The sequence below is a fragment of the Sciurus carolinensis genome, chromosome 6 (assembly GCF_902686445.1).
Source record: "Sciurus carolinensis chromosome 6, mSciCar1.2, whole genome shotgun sequence".
Lineage (NCBI taxonomy): Eukaryota > Metazoa > Chordata > Mammalia > Rodentia > Sciuridae > Sciurus > Sciurus carolinensis.
In genome coordinates this window covers 110,128,626-110,155,139 of record NC_062218.1, presented here as the reverse complement: position 1 = coordinate 110,155,139, position 26,514 = coordinate 110,128,626, and the positions used below count along the sequence as shown (strand labels likewise).

The 26,514-nt window shown below is 33.4% G+C and overlaps 1 protein-coding gene across 3 annotated transcripts in view; it reads left to right on the top strand.

Annotated features, from left to right (window-relative positions):
• Adamts19 (ADAM metallopeptidase with thrombospondin type 1 motif 19) overlaps positions 1-26,514 on the top strand; it is a 292,394-nt gene that overhangs the window by 175,236 nt on the left and 90,644 nt on the right. For all 3 annotated transcript variants that reach the window (XM_047555548.1, XM_047555546.1, XM_047555547.1), the window contains 3 exons: positions 5,542-5,682; positions 7,123-7,273; positions 23,477-23,578. In XM_047555548.1, the coding sequence (XP_047411504.1) occupies positions 5,542-5,682; positions 7,123-7,273; positions 23,477-23,578 (394 nt within the window). The remainder of the gene's footprint in view (positions 1-5,541; positions 5,683-7,122; positions 7,274-23,476; positions 23,579-26,514) is intronic.

Here is a 26,514-nt window from a genome sequence, read left to right as displayed (position 1 = left end):
TCAGTTGATAAATAGGTAGTCATTCATTTATTAAGATATTACACGATTAAAGGAATTTTTAAAATGGCAATTTCTGATCTCTGAACACTTAACATTCTAAGTGGTGGTATTTGCAGATACTAATCAAAATTCACCAGAAATACAAGCAGTTCTGATTTGTCTTACATAAAATAAATTTAAAAGCACCAAAGGTAAAGGTTATTAAAAATATGGGCTAGAATTTATTGAAGAGTTCTTTATAGAGGAAATATGACAAAATTTGAACTGGATTTGTTAGGTGCAGATTAGCAAGGGAAAGCTTTCTAATAGAAACTGTACCTAAAGGTTAGGCTAGAATTAACTGTTCCAGAGAAAATTAGACTGAAGTCAGATTGCAGATGGTTTGAGTAATGAAACAGTTGATTTTATCTGTAGATCATTAGTTGTCAGAATTTTGAGTGAATAAGAATCATCTAAAAAATGTGCTACCATACAGTTTCGTAGGTTTAATCCATATATATTCTCTTTCACTTGGTTGGGAAGAAGGGCCATGAATCTTCCTTTTAACTAACCTAACAGTATGCCCTGAAATTATGGTGTAAGTGGTCCATTATTCACATTTTCGGTATCTCTACTTGCCAAAGAAATTTAAGAGATTTTTATGAAATTTTCACAAGAAACAAACTTTCTCATATGAATGCATTCATAAGCAGCTCGCATCACTAAAGGATGAGTTAATGATCCCAAGAGTTGAGGGGCAGGAGGTCAGTCCCACAGACATTATAAAGCACAAGTGAAGTGAATCAGCACCTATCTTGACTGATAACAGTAGAGGTGGAAAGGGAGGGACAAAGAGCAGAGCTAAGGCATAGAACTAACAAGATTCAGCCATCATTGGGCTGCATGGGGGCAAGGGATAGTGTTCCAATCCCAGTAGATGATAAACTCTGGGAGGGTGGGAACTGAATCTTATGTATTGTTATGACCCTGGCTCAGTACATTACCAGCACATAATGGGTTCTCAACAGGTGTATGTTAGTGCTATACAAGCTGGCTACATAAGCACAGCAAAGTCAAAAGGAATCTCTTTTTTCTGTACATCAAACAATTTTTTTTTGTTTTTCTTTGAATTTTTTACCTTATTGCTACTGACTTGCTTTACAAAGCTTTTGACTTACTAATAAAAATATTTCATTTTTGTGCATACTGAAATGAGTTAAATGATTTAAATATTTAAAATATCAAAAGAAATATGAGGTACTAAAATATCTTATAATTCTTAATGTCTGAATTTTTCTTTATGAACACACAGCAGTGAAATTACGCCAAATCAGATATACCCATTGGATTATATGAAATTAAATGTAATTTTTGATTATCTAATTCACTTCAGTTAGACATTGTGATAGTTTGTTTCTTTTTTTTTTCCACATAATATATGGCTTCTAGTGGGGGATATTATGTCATGAAAAATGTTAATGTAGTCAGCTAAAAAAATCTTCTCTTTGAAAATATTGCTGTTTACAAATCAGATCCTTTCCAAATTATCCAAAATATGAGAGTGAATTCATAAGTGCTCTCCTCTCTGACTCTTTAAACATCAAAAGGGACCATCTTCAAAATCCAAATGCTTCTCCAGCTTTCCGCAGGATATCACAAAACTTCCTGGCAGGCACTTTTAAACAAGTTGAGAAGTTTTATAAGATAAAAATATTTTTTCAGTTGACTTGACAACCATGTACAACCTTAGTGGAGAGTTTATTTGCCCAAGGCTTTTTGTCAAAATGAATTTAAACTGAGATTATTAAAATGTAGTTCAATTGCACAGTGTGAGAAGAGGTGTTGCTAATGTCTTACTTTAAGAATGTTTTCCATGCAATGTATGCCACTTGGTTACAAAGCTGTATATTTAGAGGTGTGTTTCTGCTAAAATGGCAGAGGGATTAGCATTATTGGAGCACAATAAATCGTCTGAAGGAATGGAGTTTGATCCAGAAAGAGAAGCACTACCGTGGGGGTGATTTTGAGGTCTGTCTGCCTAAGCATCAGACTGCCTGGGTCTGAGTCACAGCTCCACCATTTACCTCGGTGCCTTCTTCCTCTGTGAAATAGAAGTGATTATAATAGAAACATCATGGGGATATTGTGAGGATTAAATGATATCATTGTCAATGACTAATATGGTGACTGGCACAGAGAAAGGTTCACAGTTAATTGTTTTATTTCAAAGCTGTAGAATCAGGACTTAGCCTTGTCTCCTGATAATTCCAGATGTGTGGTTAAAAAAAGCCCTGTCCCAATTTTATGATAATCTTTTCTATTACAAGTGAAATAGCCTTAGGAAATTTTCACTAATGGTAAACAATGTTTGAATCACCAGATCTCTCCATGGCTGAAGTTAATTTCTTACATGAAAATCAGGATCCCACAGTGAAAATGACCATCTGGATGAGAGGTTATAATCTTCCCAATTTGGAAAATCATATTATACTCCTTTGGGTGATGTCCAAATTGCTAAATCTTGGAAGCAGTCACTCTCCTTCTTTCAAATAGACCCATTATTTAGGAAGTTTTATTATTTCTGAAAAAGACTAGTGTTTGTATATGGTTTGAAATGGAAGAGTTGAGCATGTTCTACGTGGCAAGTAGCCATTAACTATTGGCTTACCCACTGATGCATGTGCAGCCAGAATCTATGGGGGAGACAAGACAGTGATACTGATGGGCCCCATCAGAACTGAACACTTAACACTGCATAAAGGCATTCTTATCAATTTGTGAGATTGAGTGAGACTTATGATTAGTTGTTTTAATTTGATATCTAAACAAAATAATTTTGTCATTATTATTTTCTCAGGTTTACACTTTCACCAAATAAAGCACACAGCAAATTACCTTTGAAGACAGATTTATTTCTATGTGACAAATTAAGACTAATACAATAAAATTTCTCTGATTCACTGCCCCACTATGAAGAAGTATGATGGATTCGTCCTGTGTTACAAGTTCTGTGCAGGCACTTGGCATCACCCTCACAACAAATCAATCAGGAATGTATATTTAACAAATGAGAAACTTGAAACACATTCATCTATTTATTGTTTTTTAACTTACCTCTGCTCATAGAAATAGATGGAAGATACAGAGATTAAAACTCTAACTTCAGCATCTTTCTTCTCTTCCCTTCAATATGTCATTGATTGAACTGGCTCCTACATATTCCATAAACTCTCTTACATTTTCTCATTATTTTCAAAGTCTGAAGACACTTATTTTCCTACTCTCTATTGTCAATTATTCTATTAATATATTGATACAGACTATTTTAAGGCATTAATTAAAACTAGAAAGAAATATTCACTATGAACTTTTGTAGTACTGTAAACATATAGTATTCAATAATGTAGTTTTAGTTTTAATTACCTGAATTAACATAGTCAAAGTTTGCAGCCATAGTAAGCCGTCCTTTCCTCTTAATTCATTAATGATATGGGTAGAATTTATTTATTACTTCCACTTCATTTTTTTCTTTCAAAAACATACTGTCATAACAAATTTGATGCAAATTTTTCAATTTACCATTATGAAAGTGAAGTTGGATATCCTTGAGAAGTTTTATTTTGATCTGAGAAAAACTAAGTAGTCTAGTTGTTATTTCCCTTGGCAACCTTAACAATGTCTTTTTAGAGTTGTAAATCACGATATAGATTATTGTAAATTTTTCATTTTGAGGGTTAATTTTAATTTTTTATGTAGACCATTAAAAAAGAAAGGGGAATATCAAACTATCCTGCCATCATCACAGATTTAGCATTCATAAATACAAACTCTACTTCTTCAGTATTAATCATTCATGAATACTTATCTTAATACCATCACTAAGAATTAATTAGAGATTATATATATGTTTTTCTGAAACGTAAGTGATTTCTATATGAAGGCATGGTTCCCCATTTCAGCGTGGATTACAAAGAATGTGGTTGTTTCATTCCAGGCTCTTAGAAAGTCCTTATCCTCTAGACTTTGGAGAGTTAATCAAAAGTGAAAATGTATTCTACAATATAGAAAACACTGTGACAATGTTGTTTGCAGAAACCTATGATAGGAAGAAAAAATAATACAAATTGATGATGTGGGAACTAATGAAAGAAAGTCCTCCAGAAGTAATCTGCATTATCCTGAAGATGAAGCAGAAGTTGTCTAGGCAAATAAACTGAAGGGGAGGCACTCAAAAGGCGTGGGTAGGGCTGAGATATGTGGATGCCCAGTGTGCTTTGGTTGATCACATGAGTTCTAGATCTCTGCCACCCTCCATTCAGATATTTTCACTTTCCAGTTTTTCGTTGTGTAACTTAAATTATTTCTTACCAGCAAAATGTTTATTATAATGGTTCTTACCCCATGGGGTTATTTACAGGTTCTTAAGCCCTTATATGGTATATGATACCTAAGACATGCTAAATAACAATTAATTTCAAGAGAATAAGAAATAAAACAATTGATAAATTACAGTTATTTGATATTGCTGAAGAAAACTTGCAGTAAATGATATAGAAACAGGAAGCTGGAAATTGCCATAGAGTGGACAGGAAAGCAGAGTCAAAGCAGAGTCAGATTTTATTATAGTAGATCTCAGTGAAGTATGGTAGAAGGAGGGGAAGCAGAATATTGGCAAAGATTAGGTGCACAGGACCAGTTGCATTGACCTGCTTTCAAGATTATCTTATTAGATAATAAGAATGTTAAAGAATTGGTAGGGCTTGCCCTTAACACATAATAAAATAGCATGAGCGATCATTTGGCAGAAGAAGGAACAAATGATATGAAGGTTCTGTATTTGAAAGATGTAGTGGCTAGCAAAAAAAAAAAAAATGCAGAGAAAAGAATATGAAAGTAAATAGAGATTTGAAAGAGAAAGTAAGGAGGCAAAGAGGGCAAATTTGAGGCATTGAATTTAAGGGGACTCTAGAGCATCCATTCATAGATAAGTCTGTGATTTTCAGAATACAGCTCAACATAAATCAACAGATTCAGGATTCACTAGAAAAGATAAAGATGGTCAAGAAGGTAGAAGGTTTCTAGAGACACTGGCTTATTTGAGGTGGAAGAAGATGATATAATGAAGCAATGGGGGAAGATTACTAAGAGGTTAATGCTTTAAACTATTTGTAAAAAATGTTTCCAATTTTGTAAAAAAAAATATTCTTGACTCAGGCAGGAATAAGAATATAGGTGATTGAATTTCTGCTTCAATATGTGTTTCTGCTTCATGTATAGTACTACATAGAAAATATATCTGTAGATCATTTTGATATAGGTAACCATAACATGTATTTTTTAGGTTGATTGGTGAAATATTCTTTATTAAATGAAAATACCTAAAATCTGGGTAACAAAAATTAAAAAATAAACTACTCTTAAATCTAATTTTGTTTTGAAACTAATTTCTTTAAAACTATTTCTTTCCCATTTTTTAGTACTTTAACTGTTACTTAGCTGTATAAATGAAACTTTTACATACAGTATTAATATATATCATTTTCTTTATATATTTTGAATCAGCATGGGCATTAATCATGACAATGACCACCCTTCATGTGCCGATGGCCTTCATATCATGTCTGGTGAATGGATTAAAGGACAAAATCTTGGTGATGTTTCATGGTCTGCATGTAGCAAGGAGGATCTGGAAAGGTTTCTCAGGTATTGAGATCACTTATTATCATTGCATTGTGAGTGTATGTGTGTGTCTGCTTCCACTGCCAGTCGGCAGGTGATAAGAGGGAAAGGCCACCAAAGTAGAAGTCAAGGCATGATTCCAATCTTGACTCTTCTATTGACTCATGTTGCAGATTGGGACATGTTATTTAGCTGCTCCTTAATTTCTACATTATTCAAACGAAGGGATGAATTAGATACTTTGTAAGGTTGAAAAACTGTTATAATGATTTTTAAAAAGTTCATGACAGTATTTAAATGACTCTTCAGTATTTCCCAGTGGAAAAATGCTTACCACCCAGAATATCTATTACTATCACAAAGCATTTCCTGAATAAAATCTCCACCTTTCCATTATGCTAACTCTAAATTCTAAATCTTATTTGCTAATAAATAGTTTTACCATTGAAGTAGACCCCAATTATCTTCTTTTACTCCTTCAATAATAATAACACTTAGCTTCTTCTTGGTTGGAAAAAGAAATGAAAAATACTGCTATTATTCTAATTATCACTTTAGAGCCCTTGTTCTTCACTTCTGTTCTTTTGACAATAAAAGGAACAGCTGAAATGGTGATATGTAAAGTAGATATTTAAGGTATTTAAAAATCTAAATAAGAATTATTGGAACACGTGTCTAACTAAATTCACCACAGAGGTGAACTTTGTTTATTTTCAAATTTGCAAGTCTATTTTATTTTATTAAATGAAAATTAAGGTCTACTAAAATATTGTTTATTACATCACCATAAATATGTTTGGAAATACTCACAATGTATTCTATGCATGCTCTTAGTTGTGACGATCTAGAGTATAGCAAACAAAGCAAGTAATAGTTTGAATACAGCATCAGGAGTTGCATCTGCCTGTCAGTAGCCCCTAATGAACTTATTCCTAAAGAAGACACAAGACACACGAAGCTGTCTTCAGATGAATCAAGCCTATTATCACATCAAATGTCACTTCACATATGGAAGTTGTATTACAATGTCAAGTACAAAAATACCCACACTATTCATACTCAATTCAAAATCATTGCTTTAAATTCCCAAGTATAGCTGATATCTTACATTCACACTTGGGTTTGGGCAAGTTACTCTTTGAGTCTGAGCTTCTAGATCTTATTATAAACGCCCACTTTACAGTGTTATGTGGATTAGCTTAGTTAATTTATAATGAATAGGCTTTATAAACCCTTTGACTATTAACTAAAACATTATAGTTATTATTGCTTGTTAATATTATCTTAAATAAATTTTAAATGAATGAATCATACATGAAATAATTTCTATAAGCATTCAATAAGACAGCTTTTAATTAAAAGTATAATTCTAATACTATTAATAATGTTTCTTCTTTTATGCTAATCAATTATAGCAACTTTTAACATTATTTCAAATTTTTACACATCTCTGCATGTTGACAGGTCCAAGGCCAGTAACTGTTTGTTACAGACAAATCCCCAGAGTGTAAATTCTGTGATGGTCCCCTCTAAGCTGCCAGGGATGACGTATACTGCAGATGAGCAATGTCAGATTCTCTTTGGGCCCTTGGCTTCTTTTTGTCAAGAGATGCAGGTAAGGGTCGTGCCTAGGGTATTTTTAAGGGCTCACATTCATTGTTTGAAATACTGATTTAGAATTTGTATGTCGAAAACACCCCAGTCTTTGAATTTTCTAAGAAAAGGTTTGTGTATTATTTCCCCTTCTATTTTGGAAGTGATTGAAAGAAGACATAGGCCTTCTTTACTTAACCAGTCAGTAAAGAAGGACTTAACAATTTCTACTTCAAAATATTTACTGAAGTCAGGCAAGCATTTGCATTGTGATAGATCGATACTTTTATTGTAAATCTCCTAATTTCTCATATGGTAACTTGGTGAAATGCAATAAAAATGATGTGTGACCATGTCATTGCGGAGGAAAACCTTGAAAATAAAATTCTCAAAGCATATTTTATAGAACAAAAGTTAGAGTACATTTGTAAATAAACTAGAGGGAAAAGGGGAAATAGATAATCAGTGTCCATATATTAGTATTGAAATGATCATTAACTGATTTCTCAGCAGGCAGTTGTATCAGATCTAGAAAATCTAAAGGATGAAGCAGAAGTACCTTCTTAGTGGATGTGAGAGCTTCAGTTCTATTTACCCTTCCTTCTTCATTTTCTCTTCCTGTTTACCATCTCTCTGTCCATCTTCCCCCACCTCTTACCAACACACATGCATGTTTTGTACTTCAGGAATAAATTGATAGTCACACACAGAGGAAATTGGAAGAGGTTTCCTGAAATGTAGCTATATTTCATCCTGCCAGCATTTCTGGGACCCCCCTCACTGGGGGAGGGGAGTATTGAATTGTTTGAAAATAATGCTATTTTGGAGAACTGATATCATAATTAAAAACCCTAATTAGAACAGAACATATGTTCTGACATATTTTTAATTACTTTGTAGTTCTTATCAAAAGTGTTATTTACTCGTTTGTTTTCTTTGCTTGTTATCAATCTCACACAAGAGTTTGTAGGCTGGCTTCTCCAGCATCCAGCCCTTGACTGGAACATGTAGGCATCCAGTGAATATCTGATATAGAATTAAGTAAGTGAATGTGCGAAGGAGTTGGCGCTGCATCCCATGTGACGTGTGGAAAGGTCTACAGACTGCAATACTCCTGTGGTAATAGTGGAGCTCTGCAGGAGCTGGTGTAAGTAAGCACTTGTGACCTGATTTCCAGTGGTTTGCATGTGAGCAGCCTGGATCCTTGAAGCTCAGCACCACGTGTGATCATTATGACACTAGTGAGCTCTGGATCTCTAAACTCTGTCCCTGATTTCTTCTGTTAACCTTCTATTTAAATATTTGGAGTCTTAAGATTATGAAATATTTGATTACAATCCTCTTTCTTAAATGTTTATGGTAAAATGAATGTTTTGAGATATACAGGGCTGAGTCTGTGGGCAGGACAGTTTTTTTTTTTTTTTTGGTACCTGTGATTGAACCCAGGGATGCTTTATCACTGAGTCACATCCCAGCCGTGTTTATTTTTTATTTTAAGACAGGGTATTTTTTTTTATCGTAAACAAATGGGGTGCAACTTGTTTCTCTGTACATGAAGTAGAGGCATACCATTTGTGTAATCATACATTTACATAGGGTAATGGTGTTTGATTCATTCTGTTATTTTTTTCCTTCCCCCCACCCCTCCCACCCCTCTTGTCCCTCTATACAGTCCCTCCTTCCTCCATTCTTGCCCCCCGCCCACCCCCCATCATGTATCATTATCCGCTTATCAGCAAGATCATTCAAGACAGGGTATTTTTGTCAACTTTCTCACTGCCATGACCAAAAGGCCTGGATGAGAACAATTAGAGGAGGAAAAGTTTATTTGGGGACTCCTGGTTTCAGAGGTCTTAGTCCAAAGATAACTGGCTTTGTTCTTCAGGGCTTGAGGTGAGGCTAAACACCATAGTGGTGGGATGTGGTGGAGGAAAATGGGTCAGGAATCACATCAGGGAACAGAAGAAGACTACACTCACTATATTAACAATATATATACCCCAAAGGCACGTTCTAATGCCCACCTTCTCCAGCACACCCTACCTGCTTTCAGTTAGCACTCAGTTAATCCCCATCGGAGGATTAGTTCACTGATTGGGTTAAGGCTCTCATCACAGTCATTTCACCTCTGAATATGCTTGTATTGTCACACACATTCACTTTTGGAGAGATACCTCATATGTAAACCATGTTAGACTTCTCAGCCTCTGGAACTGTGAGCCAACACACTTCTGTGTATTATAAATTACTCAGTCTCAGTCATTCTGTTATAGCAACACAAAAAAGACTAAAAAAATATTTTTAGAAGCTTTTAGAAATTACTCTTAATGATGTATCATATTGTATTGTAGTTACTTGAATTTTACTAAAACCATTCTACAATATTTGAACTTGAAATACCTGCCATAAAGTGTGTTCAATTATTTCTGTTCATCATCTAATATGATTTAGATTGAATGTTTATGATCTAATAGGATTTTTATAATGATTCTATGCTATAGTTGCCATCAAATCCCATTTTATGGATCAATGTGAGGCCTTGAGAAGTGAAATAACAGTGTGATGTTATTAATGTTTATTAAGAAGGAGTGTTAGATGCAAATGCATTATGTTCTTCTGCCTCTTAATGGAAATTAAACTTTTAAAATTTTTTAAATTCATTTTAATTAGGTGTACATGATAACAGAATTCATTTATACATTTTGATAGATCTAGATCATACATAAATGGAGTATAATTTTTCATTTTTCTGATTGTATATATTGTAGGATCACATTGGTCATGCAGTCATGTATGTACATGATATAATAATGTCTGTTTCACTGCACTATCTTGCTACCCCCATAACCCTTCCCCTCCCTTAACTCCCTTCTACCTAATATAAAGTAATCCTATTCTTCCCTCTCCCCCCACTTATTGTGAATTAGCATCTGCATATCAGAGAAAATATTCAGTCTTTGGTTTTTTGGATTTGGCTTATTTCCCTTAGCATGATTTTCTCCCGCTCCATCCATTTACCAGCAAATGCCATAATTTCTTTTTCTTTAAAACTGAGTAATATTCCATTATATATATATATATATGTATATATATACATATACATATATATATATAAATGTGATATATGTATATCACATTTTCTTTATCCAGTCATCTGTTGAAGGGCACCTAGGTTGTTTCCACAGTTCAGCTATTGTGAGTTGAGCTGTTGTAAACATTGATGTGGTTGTGTCACTGTAGTATGCTGATTTTAAGTCCTTTGGGTATAAACCGAGGAGTAACATTAATCTCTAGGATATATAAAGAACTCAAAAAAAATTAACACCAAAAAACAAATAACCCAATTAATAAATGGACTAAGGAACTGAACAGACACTTCACAGAAGAAAATATACAGTGTATCAACAAATATACAAAAAAAAAAATTCAACATCTCTAGCAACTAGAGAAATGTAAATCAAAACTACTCTAAGATTTCATTTGACTCCAATCAGAATGGTAATTATCAAGAAAACAAGCAACAATAAATGTTGACTAGGAAAAGGTACACTCATACATTGCTGGTGGGAATGCAAAATGGTGCAACCATTATGGAAAGCAGTATGGAGATTCCTCAGAAAACTTGTAATAAACTGTTTTTTATACATTGTCTGCTCTATGGGAAAAACCTTAGATCAGATCCTGTGCTTAAACTGAATTCTTATTATCTCCTATAACAACTACTCCATCAGGGTTAAAACATAACTATTAATTTCTTCTAGGCTGGTTTCTCTATTCATATTTTGTCATACTAACTCATCTGAACTTATTTTTTCCGTCTCTGACAATATAACTGCTTATTGAACATTTTTCAAACGGTTGTTTCTTACTATTCTAGGATATTCCCTCGTTAAACTATACATTGCACAAATAAATTGTTTTAAATTTTACTCAGACATGTTCTTCTTTTCTCTCAACTTTTATTTTCCAATTCAAAATTAGATGCAAAGTGAAAAAGCAGACAACATCATAGGAGAGATTATTTATTAGTTCAGGTATTGATTTGACAAATATTTACAGGCTTCCAACTACTTTCAAGGCACTGTACTATGTACTAATAATGTAGCAGGAAACAAAAAGCAAAGTCTGTAGCCTCATGGAGCTTACATTTTTGTCAAGATACACAGTAAATAAGTATATACATATACATATAGATATGAATATAGACACATGCACATGTATCTATACATATATGTGTGTATAATACATGCATATAGAAGTAATGTGTCCGTTGTCAGTTGTTGATAATTATTTTGGAGAAATATAAATTCAGGTAGGAAGGATAGGGAACACTAGTTGGTAGGCTGGTGGAGATAGTGCTATTTGTATAAGGTGACCTAATAAGGCCTAGAGAAAGTGGCATTTTTGTAGATATCTGAAGGAAATGAGAGAGCAAACCATGTATTTATCTTGGAAGGAATATTGCAAGAGGAAACAGAAAACAATTCAATTCAATTCAATTTTGGTTATGTTTGACCTTATAGATGCCTAGTAGATAGCCAAATAGAGATGTAAACAGACCCAGGAGAGACAGGGATTTGGACATCACCAATTAGGTAATCTTGAGGACACTCAATGGTAACACTGGAAAGTGAGTTAGTTAGAAGAGCAAGAGGACTGAAGTCTGAGACCTATGTCACCACTTACATAGCGTGTAGGAAGATGAGGATACAGCATGAAATAAAACTTTGGGAAAGTCTGTTGATGTAGGAATAGAATCAAGACAAATTAAGATCTGGAGGCTAAGGGAAACCTTTTTTCCAAAAAAGTATTCATCTGTCTCAAAAGTTGAACACTAATCTAATAAAATGAAGTCTGAAGATAAAGAAGTGCTATTTCTTCCCACTTCTGAATGTTACTACATTGGAGACCAAGCCCCCAACACATGAGCCTTTGGAAACAATACAGATCCCAACAATAACACACATAGACCTTTAAATGGATCCAACTGGTGTCACATGCTTCCCATCTGTCATCTGAGCTCTATAAAGAGCAGATCTCTTGGAGGTAAGCCCCATAATATCAGAAATGCTGTCATTCCCCCCTTTCATTATATCTCTAGCATCTTAATGAATGCCCAGTAAATATTTGCTGAACCAATAAGTGAATTTATTGAACAATGGAGTAATGATTCTTAATTTTCACTCATCTCTTGATTCTTAGATATACTACATGTCAAGATGACATGAACATAACCTAGAATATTAATGTGATAATTTAAAAAATCCAACATATGAGGGCAGATAATTTGTTTAGCAGCTTATACATAATCAGGCATTCTTAAGATGTCCCATTTCCAATCAAATATAAATATTAGGCCCATGAGTGAGGGGCCTTTCAACATGTTCAACATGTATGTGTCTAACAGATGCTTACAAAAAATATATAAATCCAAAGATGACAATGGTGATTGATCCACATTGTCTGAATTAGATAATTATCTTCCATACCTGTAAACAGATATTTAAACACAAGCACTAGAGATTCCACTGTTGCATGATGCCAGTCTAATTAATGACATTAATTTGCTCTTAGGATAATAACTTACATCTGCAAAAGGTTTAAAGAGAGAGATGTAGAGATTCTTGTAAGACATTTTGACCTGCAGCAACAATAGCTCACTCTTCTGCACTAATCTGCATAATTAATACCTAACTTCTTGGCCAGCTTTTTCTTTTGTACCAAGCACTTGGTACCTTCAGACTATTTGGCATCTTGTGGATAAACCAGCGCCATTGTAATAGCTGTTGTAATAGCTTCCTGAAATGACTTAACCTGTTTGGGAATATATAGGTATGAAATGATGTTTTCTTAGAAACATTTTGAAGTGATCCTGTGAGAGTTACCTTTCTTGAGTTAGATGAAAGTGTGCTAAAATAAGACCTCCAGGAAACTTGCAGTCCTCCTTTTGTTTTAGGACTAGGCTCATTGTGAATGGCACACCTATTAAAGACTTAGAAAACTTTCTGCTATGCTTGAATCATATAATGACTGAAAAATCAACATTTGAAGTTCTAGTTTTACATTTCTCTTTTATCTACTTGATCAATCAAAATACATAGCACTGGCCAGGCATGGTAGCACATGTCTATGATCCCAATGACTTGGGAGGTTCAGGTAGGAGGATCGTGAGTTCAAAGCCAGCCTCAGCAATTTAGCAAGGCCCTAAGTAACTTAGTGAGACCCTGTCTCAAAACAAAATATATAAAGCGTTGGGAATGTGGCTCAGTGGTTAAGTGCCCCTGGGTTCAATCCCTGGTACAAAAAATAAAAAAAAGGTAGTGCGTTCTAAAACCTCTCTTCTGATCCAAACTACAAACTGGCATTAAAATGAGGTATCTTGGGACTGGGGCTGTAGCTCAGTGGTAGAGCGCTTGCCTAGCATGTCTGAGGCCTTGGGTTCAATCCTCAGCACCACATAAAAATAAACAAATAAAATAAAGGCATAGTGTCCACCTACAACTACAAAAAAAATTAAAATAAGGTAACTTGTGAAGAATTCTAAAAGACTGAGTCTGTAATTTGGCATCGTGAAATTCAGAGGCAACAGGAATTTGGACTTAAGGCTTACCATAAAATAGTTGGAGGAGACACTACATTATTTAAGACAATATAAATTTGCAGAATTAGAGTGTGGTATTGGTAAAGAGACATAACTAATCAATGAAGCACAGTGGGAAGTCCAGTTATAAACTCTCATATGTGTATAACTGATTTTCAAAAAAAGGGGCGAGGAAATTTAGTGGATAAAGGGAACCCTTCCAATGAATTATGGGACAGCTGGATTTTCATCTCAAAAATTACATCATATTATATGCCAAAATTAATCCTAATGTACTATAGACCTAAGTGTGAAAACATTAAAACTATAAAACTTTAGGGAAAATGTAGGACATCAGAAACATGAACCCTAAAAGAAAAAAAAAACTAGAAAACAATAAATTATAGTTTGGAATTTATCAAAATAAAATCATTTCCTCTTAGAAAAACTCTATTAATAAAATGAAAATGCAAGACACAGAATGGGAGAAAATATTGATGATAAGTAGATCTGATAAATGGATGGAATAGTATATCAGTTTCTCAAGAGTGAAAAATCATGCAGTTTAATAAAATGGGCAAAACATTTGAACAGACATTTCAGAAATTAAGACATATAACAAGGTCCTTAAAAGGTGCTCAACATTATTAACATTGCATTAATAGATGCAAATTAAAGCCATGAAGAGCTCTGGCTGCATACCCATTAGATTGTCTTAAGTTAAAAGAGAAAATACCAAGATATTGCTGATGGTGGGCAACCAGTAGTATTAAAATTCACATAGACTGATGCTGGAAATTTAAAGTGGCACCATAACTTTGTAATGATTTTAGCTGGTTTTTGTTAAACACATAAACACTGACCTACTGTAGCATTCACACTTTGCACTCCTAGAGTCAAAAAAAAAAAAAAATCCTCTGAACAGTTTTAATCATTTTAAATTTGTTAAGACAAAATATTGTCATATTTTGATTCATGCTTCATAAATTTCTTTTTTCAGACACCATTTATAGTCTATCCAGGTGAACGTACCATATACATTTGGCAGAATGGACATCTGTAATTGTTAGGGCTAGTGTTCTATAAATATCAATTAGACCAACATGCTTAGTAGGGTTGCTCAGGTAATCTGACTTTACTGCTGATTTGTCTAAATGGTTTACTTACTGCTTACATGGGGAATTTTAAATATCCTACCCTGATTGTGTAATTGTCAGCTCCTAATATTGTCACATTTGATCCATGCTTCATAAAACTCTCTTGTCAGACACTAATACAGTTATTATTTCTATTCTTCTTGGTAAATTAAGACTTTTTCTGTTATGAAATGTCCCTTTTATCCCCCCTTTTTTTAACTCATTAGTTCCCTCTGATCCCCTTCCTGCTTTTTTATTTAACATTATTTGCATGTTTCTCAAATCTTATTTTCTCTCTTACATTTGAATCCTAACTCTTTACCTATTAAAATAGGTAAAGTGACTTGAACTGGATCTGGGATGATAGATATTTTTGTTTTGTTTTTGGTACCAGAGATTGAACCCAGGGCTGCTTAGCTACTGAGCCACATCCTGGCCCCCTTCTTCTTAAATTATTTAAAAATTTGAGACAGGGTCTCACTGAGTAACTAAGACCTCGATAAGTTGATGAGTTTGGCTTTGAACTTGTGATCCTCCTGCCTCTGCCTCTGGAATCCCTGGGATTACAGTCGTGTGCCACTGTGCCAGACCTTGGAATGACAAATTTTTAGTTAATGAGCTTGTTAACAATAGAACCATTGTTGCAACTCAAATTGGGTGTTCCAGCTAAAATTAATCATAGATAATATTTACATGAATGAGCATGGAAATGTTCCAATAAAACTTTATTTACAAAGGAGTTGGCTAGCCTCCAGACCAAGTTTGCCAAACTCAGCTCTAGGGAGTTAGAACATAAACATTTAATTCTTCTCATTCTGCTTTGAATTAATATGGTACTATTTCAATTAGAATATGGAAAAATGCAAGCACTTTGGTGTGTTTATACTTTCCAGTTGTGTGTGTGTGTGTGTGTGTGTGTGTGTGTGTGTTTGGTAGAGTCATTATTATGTGTAACATTTGTGTATATTGTAAAACACACAATAAAATGATATAATTTTTGCTTTAAATCTTTAATATGTATTTTAAAGATTAAGAATAAAAAGTTTTTATTTTTTACCCAAATATTGACCTTTCTCATTGTTCTCTTGTACTTCCTGAAAATATGAGTTTTCCTCTGGTTTGATTTTCCTTCTTGACCTTTGTTAACTGTGTTTTCTAGTAACAAATTTGCTTAATTTTTGTTTAATCACATCATTTTTTGAAATATAGTTTCACTAGATTTAAAATGCTAAGTTGGCCATGATTTTGTCTAACATTTCAAAGTTGCTCCTTTTTCATCTCTAAGAACTCTGTGCTCAAGTATTCTCTTTATCCTTGGTTTTCAAGTGTTACTATAATGAATGTAGTTATGCTTTCTGCATATTTATCCCACTGAGTTTGTGTTGAACTTCCTGCAATTTTTTACATGTCTTTTACCAAATTTGGGAGGAAGTTTTTAATGATTATTCTTTGAATATTTTTCTCTTTCAACTTCTCAGAAAGCCTTACTCTATCTGATAATCCAATAACAGACATTAGACCTTTTGATATTAACCCACAAATTTCTGCCACTGTTTTATATTTTTCAGTATTTTCTTTCTCTCCTTTAGGTTGAATAATTTCCCTTGATATATTTTCAAGTTTACTCAGCATTCAATTTCTACTTCACGTAAATATATTTATCAATCTAAAATGAATGTTTCCTTTTAGTTTCTCTTAAAGATACCATTTCATTCTTTACAAGTTAATTGCCTTTACCTTGCAGAGTACATTAATAATTTCATTTTTAAATTTTATGAAAATTGCAGCATATGTATCATTTCAGTGTTGAATTATTTCTTCTTAAGAAATAGTCACATTTTACTGACTTTTCATATGATAATAATTTCTAACTGCATGCTAGAAATCGTGGTGTTGTATTGTAGAGTAATGATAGGCAAACTGACCTGGTGGAAGTGGCTACCAGTTTTTGTAAATAAAGTTTTACTAGACTGCATTCATTCATGTATTGTCTGTGACTGCTTTGGAGCCACAATGTCAGTGTTGAATAGTTGCAATAGAGTTTATATGACCCCTAATCATAAAATATATGCTATTTGACACTTTTCAGAAAAAGTTTGCTGACCACTATTGTAAAGTGTTTTAATTTTTTGTTTTCTTTTTTTTTTAATTTTTATTTTTACAGACTGCATTTTGACTCATTGTACACAAATGGGGTACAACTTTTCATTTCTATGGTTGTACACGATGTAGATTCACCCCATTCATGTAATCATACATGTACATAGGGTAATGATGTCTATCTCAGTCTGCTATCTTTTCTTTCCCCACCCGTTTCTGCCTCATTTTCCTCTACACCATCCAAAGTTCCTCCATTCTTCTCTTGCTACCCACCCTGCCCCATTACATATCATCATCCACTTATCAGAGAAAACATTTCAGCCTTTTGTTTTTTGGGCTTGACTTATTTCACTTAGCATGATATTCTCCAACTCCATCCATTTACCAGCAAATGCCATTATTTTATTCTTCTTTAAAGAACCCAATCAATAAATGGGCTAAGGAACTGGGCAGACAATTCACAGAAGATTTACAAGCCATCAATGGATGTATGGGAAAATGTTCAACATCTGCAGGCCATATAGCCCATCTCGTAGAATGCCTGCCTCTCATGCTGGAGGCCCGGGTTCGAGTCCCCAGCACTCTGCGATTATGGAAATAACAAACAAAAATCTTCAACATCTCTAGTAATAAGAGAAATGCAAATTAAAACTACCCTAAGATTTCATCTGACCCCAATTAGAATGGCTATTATCGAGAAAACAAGCAACAACAGGTTTTGGCATGGATGTGGGGAAAAAGGCTCACTCATACATTGCTGGTGGAGTTGCAAATTGGTGCAGCCACTATGGAAAGCAGTATGAAGATTCCTCAGAAAACTTTGAATGGACCCACCATTTGACCCAGCTATCACACTCCTCAGTTTATACCCAAAGGACTTAAAATCAGGATACTACAGTGATGCGGCCACATCAGTGTTCATAGCTGCTCAATTCACAATAGCTAGATTGTGGAACCAACCTAGATGCCCTTCAGTTGATGAATGGATAAACAAAATGTGTTATATATACATAATTTTTTGTTTCCACAGGCAACTAAATTCATTAGATTCAGACTGAATTTTTTTTCTTTTTATTGGTATCTTTTTAAAAATTTTTTATTTATCTTTTAATTTTTTACAGACTGCATTTTGATTCATTGTACACAAATGGGGTACATCATTTTGTTTCTATGGTTGTACATGATGTAGATTCATACCATTTGTGTTTGTTTCATCTTCTTGGAATCAGTTCACTCTTCTCTTATCTGGACTCTATTGTGTGTTCCATGTATGCATAATTCAGGTGCCAAAAACAGATGTGGGCTCTCCTATTCTCCTCTCTCTCAGATTATTTTTATATTATTTTATAATTTTTAGGCAGCTTTGACTATTCAGCTGTTTTAGGTGTTTTTTGGCTGTTTGTTTAGACATACATTTATTTAGGAAAACAAATGTACATTTAGGATAAAATATAGGCTATCTTTAAAAAGACAGAGACATCTTTTTGGTGTAAAGTGAGGAATAAGCATTCTATGGAGAAAGTGGGCTATCTCCAGAGGTAGAGACAACCCGTTTCTGTCTTCATAATGGTATGCTTTTCACCATTGTTTTGGACACCCAGTGCTAGTCTCTGTGCATGGGCAACCGTCAAGTCAAAGTTGTAAAGATGGTTAACGCACATTTTGCTGATTCTTTCAGTTCCTCTCAGAATTTTTTTTTTGCATTTGTTCACTCTCTGGAGCCTCTAGGAAGTCACTTTTTATATTCTCTCTTCAGTTTAGAGTGATTACCTACAGGAAATGTTGATCTTCTGAGAACTTAATCCACCATTCCAGAGCGAGAATTTTACCTTAATTCTAGATCTTTTTCTTTTCAAATATTTCAAAGAGGTCCTTCCTTCTTTTTATTCTTTTCTTTGCCTTTGGGCTTCCACTAAATAGATATTGACAGTCCTTTCTGTTAATTTCTTCTTGCTCCTTTGCTTTCTCTAACACTTCCTGATGTGTTTACTGAAGACTCCTTTGTGTTTTGTTGAGTTATTCTTTGGCTGTGCCTAGATTATTTTCCTTCTCATACCTGTGGCTCAGCTTTTGCCCCTGGCTGTCCTACAGCATGTGGAGTTCGGGAGGTGAAAGAGAAAATGTCCCACTTGCTTAATCGACAGTGACCAAATCCTCTGTGCTAACTGATACAGTTTCTAGGATGTAAATGAACTAGACTTCTAGTATTTCTGAAAGCCACTAAAAATAAATTTTCTAAATCATATTTAAAATTTAATTATTCATACTTTACACGGTCAGTCTTATTTGGATTCATCACTGTTTTATCAGTGTTCATGATTGCTTCTCAGTTCTTTCCTATGACATCATCTTTCTTTGTATTAAAGAACATCATTTAGAAATATCTTTTCAACAGATCTGCTGGTGGTAAACACTCAGTTCTTGTTTCCTTGAAAGGGTCTTTATTTAACCTTCAATCTTGAATAAAATTTTAGTTGAGTTCAGAAATCTAGATTGACAGCCCCCCCCCCTTGTTCCTTTGAGTACTTCGTGTGTTTACTTCCTTACATTGGTGCCAAGATGTCATCTTTACCATATTCCTAATCTTAAAATTTTTAACTTTTCACTATTGTAGTTTTTTTCATAAATATTCTTTAGTGTTAAATAAATTTCCTTCAATGACTAATTTACCAAGATTTTTTAAAGAATAATTAAGCCATATTTTATATGAATAGATATAAAAATCATGATTTTTACAGTTATTGATATGCTTGATTGCATTAATCACATCCCTGACATTAACCTATCCTTATATCTTGAGGCAAATATTTTGATCATGGTGCTTTGAATTGTTTCATGTGTTGCTCTATTCAGTCTGTTAAATTTGTTTAGCCTATTTAAATCTAAGTTAATAAATGGAATAGATCATTCTTTTTGCTTTTGTTTTAAATTATTCCTATATGGCTGTGGTATCATAAAATGTGTTTAGAAGTATGTCTGGTTTTTCTTTGCTCTAGAGAGTTTAAGTGAGTTGGGAATCCAGGTTTCTTGAAAGACAGTTCATTTTTGGACCAGGTATATTCTTTGTGGGATTAACAATCAGCTTTAACTCATCAGAGGTTATAGGATAATGATGTGTTCTGTGATTGGAGAAGTATGTTGTAAAGCATTGTTCTTTAACTGAACTATGTTTTCAATAAAATGTTGAGTTCTTGAAATTGCATATTGGAGGGCAATAGGTGAAAGAGCATGGAGTTATCTGATCAAGGGTTATTACTTCTGGGTAGATTGCATTAAGATTGCTTTATAAGAACATCATAATGGAACTATCTGCCTTAAAGAAAGACAGGGGTATGGATTATCTTTGAAGATAAGTTTTTATGATTTTTCTATAAAAACAATTTACCCTCCATTTAAAAATATACTGTAGCATATTCATGCAACCTTGTTAAAAGCCTATTTGAGATAAACATCCTAATTCATTTGATGTTCTTTTAGTGACTTTTTTGTTATAGAAGAATAAAAAAGAAATACTATTTTATTTTTATCCTTTTGTTTAACAAAAAACATGGAGTTACACATTTCTCTAGTAAGTTCCCATGCAAATCTTTTCTTAACTGTTACTAAGAGGTTTTAAAATTCTTTTCTTAACTGATACTAAGAGGTTTCACCAACGAAATTGAAAAAAAGCATGTGACTCTGTGTGTGTAACACATGGAGAGTGTTCAGGGTTTTGTTCTAACATGCCCATACTACCCCCTGGAAAGGGCTTGGTATTCCATAGCTCTAATATCACACATCTGAGGCATTTCACTTTTTAAAGGTAAAACCAATTTATACCATTTGTTCAACATCTCTTGCCTTACTTTTGACAGTTCAGTTTGAACTCCTGGATATAAGTTATTTTCAAGACTGAAACTGTAACTTACTCACCGTAAGATCTCTAGGCTTGCAGAACAGAAAGTGTACAAGAGCTCTCCTGTAGGAGTCATTTATTCTACGTGACTGTGCTTATCTTGAAAAGCTGCCAAGTTTGCTTTTTATGCTCTTGGTGCCTCAAGTGGGAATCAATTAGAGTACCTGCTGTTTTGAATAGCAGATAATGGTGGAAGGTCAGAATTTAGACCACCAACAGTGTTCAAGTACTATTCTATAATGATAGCGTAGAAGGTTTGATATTTAGGTCAATACGCATTGGTTAACTAATGAGCTTGACTAAAATGAGTCTTGTTTTAGTACAACTGATCTTTACTGAATAGAAATGAGGCAGTTGTTCAGTAGAAATTCAGCATTTGATTCTTTGACTATATATCATTTTTGATAGAAAAGTCTTAAAAGAGTGAAAATATTGAGGAATTAAATCCTCAGGTCAGAGATCTGTTAACTAATATAAAAACATGTTTACAAAAAGTATATGGTGAACAATTGGCCACTTTTTTTTATTTTCAAGAGCAGAAAACATTGGAGAAGAACAATATTACTTTGGCATTTTTTAATATAATTCTCTAAATAATTTTTTGAGAAAGATGCCTGCAAATAAAAAGCACATTTGTTAAGGTTAATCATATCCTACATATAACATAATTATGTGAAACATTTTGAAACAAAGAAAATACCTGTCACCAGATGAAATGAGGTAAACAAAATTTTTCATACTCTGTATGATAGACTTTTGAATTTAAGACCTTACAAACAAGTTCAGAAATCTAAATTTTAAAATAAATAAAAATAGGAGAATAATATTTGGGGAAATACAACAAGTTCAATGTTAGAGTTACAACAGTTCTGTTTGAGACATTATATTCTTCCCAATATATCTAATAAAATGGTTTGTAAGTTAACTTTAGATTGTTAGTCTGTTTTGAACAATCCCACCAAAGTAATCCTCCTAGAACAGCCTTTTTACTTACAGACCAACTTGTCAACTGCTCAGTGGCTTCCTTTTTCCTATAAATATAGTCTTTTCTGGTATTTTTTTTTCCTTCTTTTTTTTCTTTTGAAAAAAAAACACATACAAATTTGTTACATGCACAGAGGCAATCTCATAGAATTATTATCTCCCTCTTCTATCTTTTCAGTCTTGTTCTTCTCTACTTCTTTTCATTACTGTTCTTCCCCCTTATCTGTGGGTGATACTTTCCAAGGCACAGTGGATGACTAAAACCATGAAGAGTACTGATTTCTGGACATATACAATCTTTCCCACAACAATGATGAAATTTAATTTATAAATTAGATATAATAAGAGATTAACAATAGCTAACAATAAAATAGAGTAATTGGAATGGGGAGGGCAGAGGAGAGGGAAAGGTGGAGTACTGGGGACTGAATTAGAGCAATCTATATTTCATGACTTTATAATTATGTCAACATGAATCCCAATGTCATGCATAACTAAACGGAATGAATTCAAAAAGAAAAAATAAATAAAAGTTATGAATCGTTTATTTTATGGGTTTTCTATTTAATAGTTTCAAACTGTGGTTGACTGTGGGTAACTGAAGACGTGCAAAGGGAAGCTGTAGATGAGGCAGTACAGCTGTACGCACCTTTCCCCACTACGCTGGCCTTCTCTGTCCCTCACATGGCACTAGTTCTGTCTTTATTGACTTGATCTCCAGCTTTGTGCATCTTTCTGGGCACTGAAGATTAGGCACTTTAGTCATCTTTGAATATCTCTCATGGATTTCATATTTCTCCGCGATTTGTTAACATGATTGCGTCTAAAGAAACTCAGCCATCTTACAGAACTAGACGTTCTTTCTGGACTGACTGTTGTTACAGCAGTGCCTGCCGTGGCTGCATCTCTTCCCTCTTGCATTTACTCAGCTCTCTTATTGTCTCAGCTCCTTTATCCTAACATATTTTTTAAATTCCCTTTAGAATTTCCCTAGAAAAAAGTTTCTTGCATCCTAAAGGTATAAAACTCATTCATATGGAGGCAAAAATGACTGATCATGACTATAGCAGAGTCTGTATTGTGTTGAGCATCAAGGACCTAAGTGCTAACCATGGCGTACGAGCATACAGCAGAGTTCAAGTGAGGACAGGCTTTAGGCAAGGAGGCACTCAATTCACACTCCAGAAACAACATATTCTTCCAACTTGGTTCATATCAAGATACAAACAATGATTCTTTTAGCTTAAAAATTTCCATTGTACATACATAATCTTGCATAATCATGTGTGTTTTAATTAAAGAAATTTTAAAAGATTTAATTTTGTTAAACAGATTTTCTATTATGTATCACTCTATCACTATAAACATGTTATATACTATTTCATTTGTGTTTAATATTAAAGGTACCTGAAACACATTTTTATTCAAGTTATTTTGTTGTCCTATCAAAATCACTTTCTCAAAAATTTTTGACTTAAACTCAAAACTAAGACACCCTCTGCTTATTAGTTATTGTGTCCTTCTTTCCAGCATGTCATTTGCACGGGATTATGGTGCAAGGTAGAAGGTGAGAAAGAATGCAAAACCAAACTCGATCCACCAATGGATGGGACGGACTGTGACCCTGGTAAGGTAAGTCATTTGTGTTGCTTAAATTTAATAAAAATATGAAATGAAACTTGGGAGACTTGCATTTTCTCTTGTCAGTTAAATATGCATCCATCTTAACATTGGTGGAATGATTTCCGTGTGTATACAAAGGTGTTAATATTTCTTTAACTTTAATTTTATCTTTTACATTTTTTTCAAATTCATGGTTACTTTGTTAATATTGAGGAGGTGTATTTTATTTTCCAATAAGGTAATACTGACAGTCATATATACTTTCACTGAAATGTAAATTCATGGTTTAACTATTTAAATTAAGCAGATGAGTATGAATGTTTATTACATTGAAAATAAAATAAGCACAAATAATAATATAAATGATAAAATTTCTCAGAGCACTGATGAATCTCCCAAGTTGTGTCAGCAGAACTAGTGAGTATAATTTTTCCTTGTCAAGTAAGCATTATAAATAAAATATTCAAATTGGCATTTGGAGATTAGTCAATATTTAACTAGTACACTTTACTGTGCCTCATAATATTCTAGGAATATATTAATATACATTTCAAGATCAAAATAATTGCTGTTGAAAAAGTAATTTTTCCTTTGAAGAATATGAAATAGGTGGGTTCCAAGTGTACTTTAGATTTAATTTCATCAAAAGAAAACAGATTGGTACTTTCCACAATTTTTTATTTGTTTTCTATGAACAGAAGGGGGCCGTGTTCATGAATTGTAAAATCAGAAACCTCACCTCTGAAGAATGTCTATTACCTTTGAAAATAAACAGCAACAAAAAACCTTTACAGAGTACTTACTGTGAATTACTTAAGAAAGAATTGCTATGTGGAGTGCTAATTGAAAAACAACAATTTGAAAAGTGGATTGAAATACAGAAGTTCTACTTCTAGAAAGTTGTCCTAAGTATTTATACATGTGCATAAAGACACACACATATATACACATCCTCACACATGCAAAATGCCTATGTTAACATTGCAGTTTTTAATGATGAAATTTTGTTTAAAATTATTCTTAAGGAGAGCAATAATTCCAGTGTAGTTATTTTAAAAATGAGGTAGATACATAAGAATTACATGAAGAGATAAATAAGATATGGCTGTTAGTTAAAGGCATGTCAGAAAAATGGATACTTCATAATACCATCAAGGAACATACAGTTTGTGTACAGATATGAATACACATATACATGTAGTGTATATTTTTAAACTCAGAAAATAGTTTGAAAACATAAAATGCGAATTGTTAGTAAAAGTTACCCTTTTGGCAGGAAATGAGATTGAGGAGTGGGAGTCAGGCAACAGGAGATGAGGTTGAATTTGAACTTTTCTCCATACATTTCTGGATTGTTTGATATAAGGACATAGTCATTTATTACTTCTATGATTTTTTAATTAAAAAAAATACAAATTATTTATGTTGAAACTATTTTTGAAAAGACCAGAAATGCTTTTTCACCAGATACTATCTGTAAGAAAATGACTCCTTAGAGGACCCTTCTGTGAAATATCTGTCTATTGTTTATAGACTGTACCAAATATTTTTCTATGAGCTTAGATAGAGAGTGAAAAGTTGGGTCTGTTTTATTTTTTTCTTAAATTATACACAGAGGTATAATAATGTGTGTATATCAGGCAAGTCTCATGATATTACACTAAGTAATTTATTACTTGAATCATAAAACACTGCACCAGCAATAATTTTCTTCGTCCCCAAAAAGCAGTAATACACCGAGATTACAAAACTTTTATGCCTATGTCCTTAAACATCTCACAAGCCATCCGTCCTGCTCAGTTCTACTTCAGCAATATAAAATCTCTTCATTTTTATTACCTGGCACCCTCAATATCTTTTTACTATTATTTTTCTTCTCATATTTTTGAGAATAATTTGCTTTCTTGAGATGTTTAAAGTAAACTTATTCTTTCAAAAACTATAATTACTCATCAAAAGTAAATGTTTTATTTCCTTAAAATCACATTAATGATATTGCGGTAGAGGTTCTGTCATGCTTTGTGTATTGATGTCACTAATGAACTTCTCAGTTCCTGCGGCCATGTGGGCTTTTTCAAGTTCCACATGTTCCAGCTGTTGTGGGAGCCATCACACAAAGAACTTTCAACACTCTGCTGTCATCTGCAATTGTGCTAAAATATTCAAATGCTTGTGACCTCGCACTAAACACTACTGCTAGCTTGGTACATTGAAAATCAAGAGCCTAAGCTGGGTGTTTTTTAAAATTTATAACGTTCTAGAGATGTTAGTTGAGCTATATAAATCTAGTTTATCTAAAACTATGTAATATATCTAAGAAGGTACTTACTAAATTCTATGATTCAAAATGATTTTGAAAATAGAGATTCATATATTATTTATAGGCAGCATTTTCCAAATTAAATGCAACCTGTTTTCTTTTTCCTCCTGTTCTCCTTGTACTATTGTCTTTGTACAATTTCTACATTCACTTTACAATTTATTGTACCATTGTAAATGTGCTTATATTTTTATGTTTAAATATTAAATGATGGATAAATGATTTAGGTAAAAGCAATAAATGTATATTGTTTTACTTATTGTGTTTTCAAGGAATAATGAGTTAAATAGCAATTTACTACAATTTTAGACTGTGTGAAGGATTCTGTGTAAGATATTTTTGTTATTTATTTTCCTCAATTGATATTCTCGACATTACGATCGTCATTTATTATTGGAAATAATGAAACCTGTAATGTCATCACAGTCTCACCATGTGTATGTAGAGATCTTTTTAACTTGCTTCATTCTCATCTGTCTTCCTGAAAATGCTCAGAGAATAATCACACTACATTGACATCTCCATGACCTTCCTCCAATTGTGTGTTCTCATAAAATTCCCAGACAAGGTCACATAAAAAATTGGTAGAATAGAAATGTAATCAGATTTTTCAAGTCATGTACTA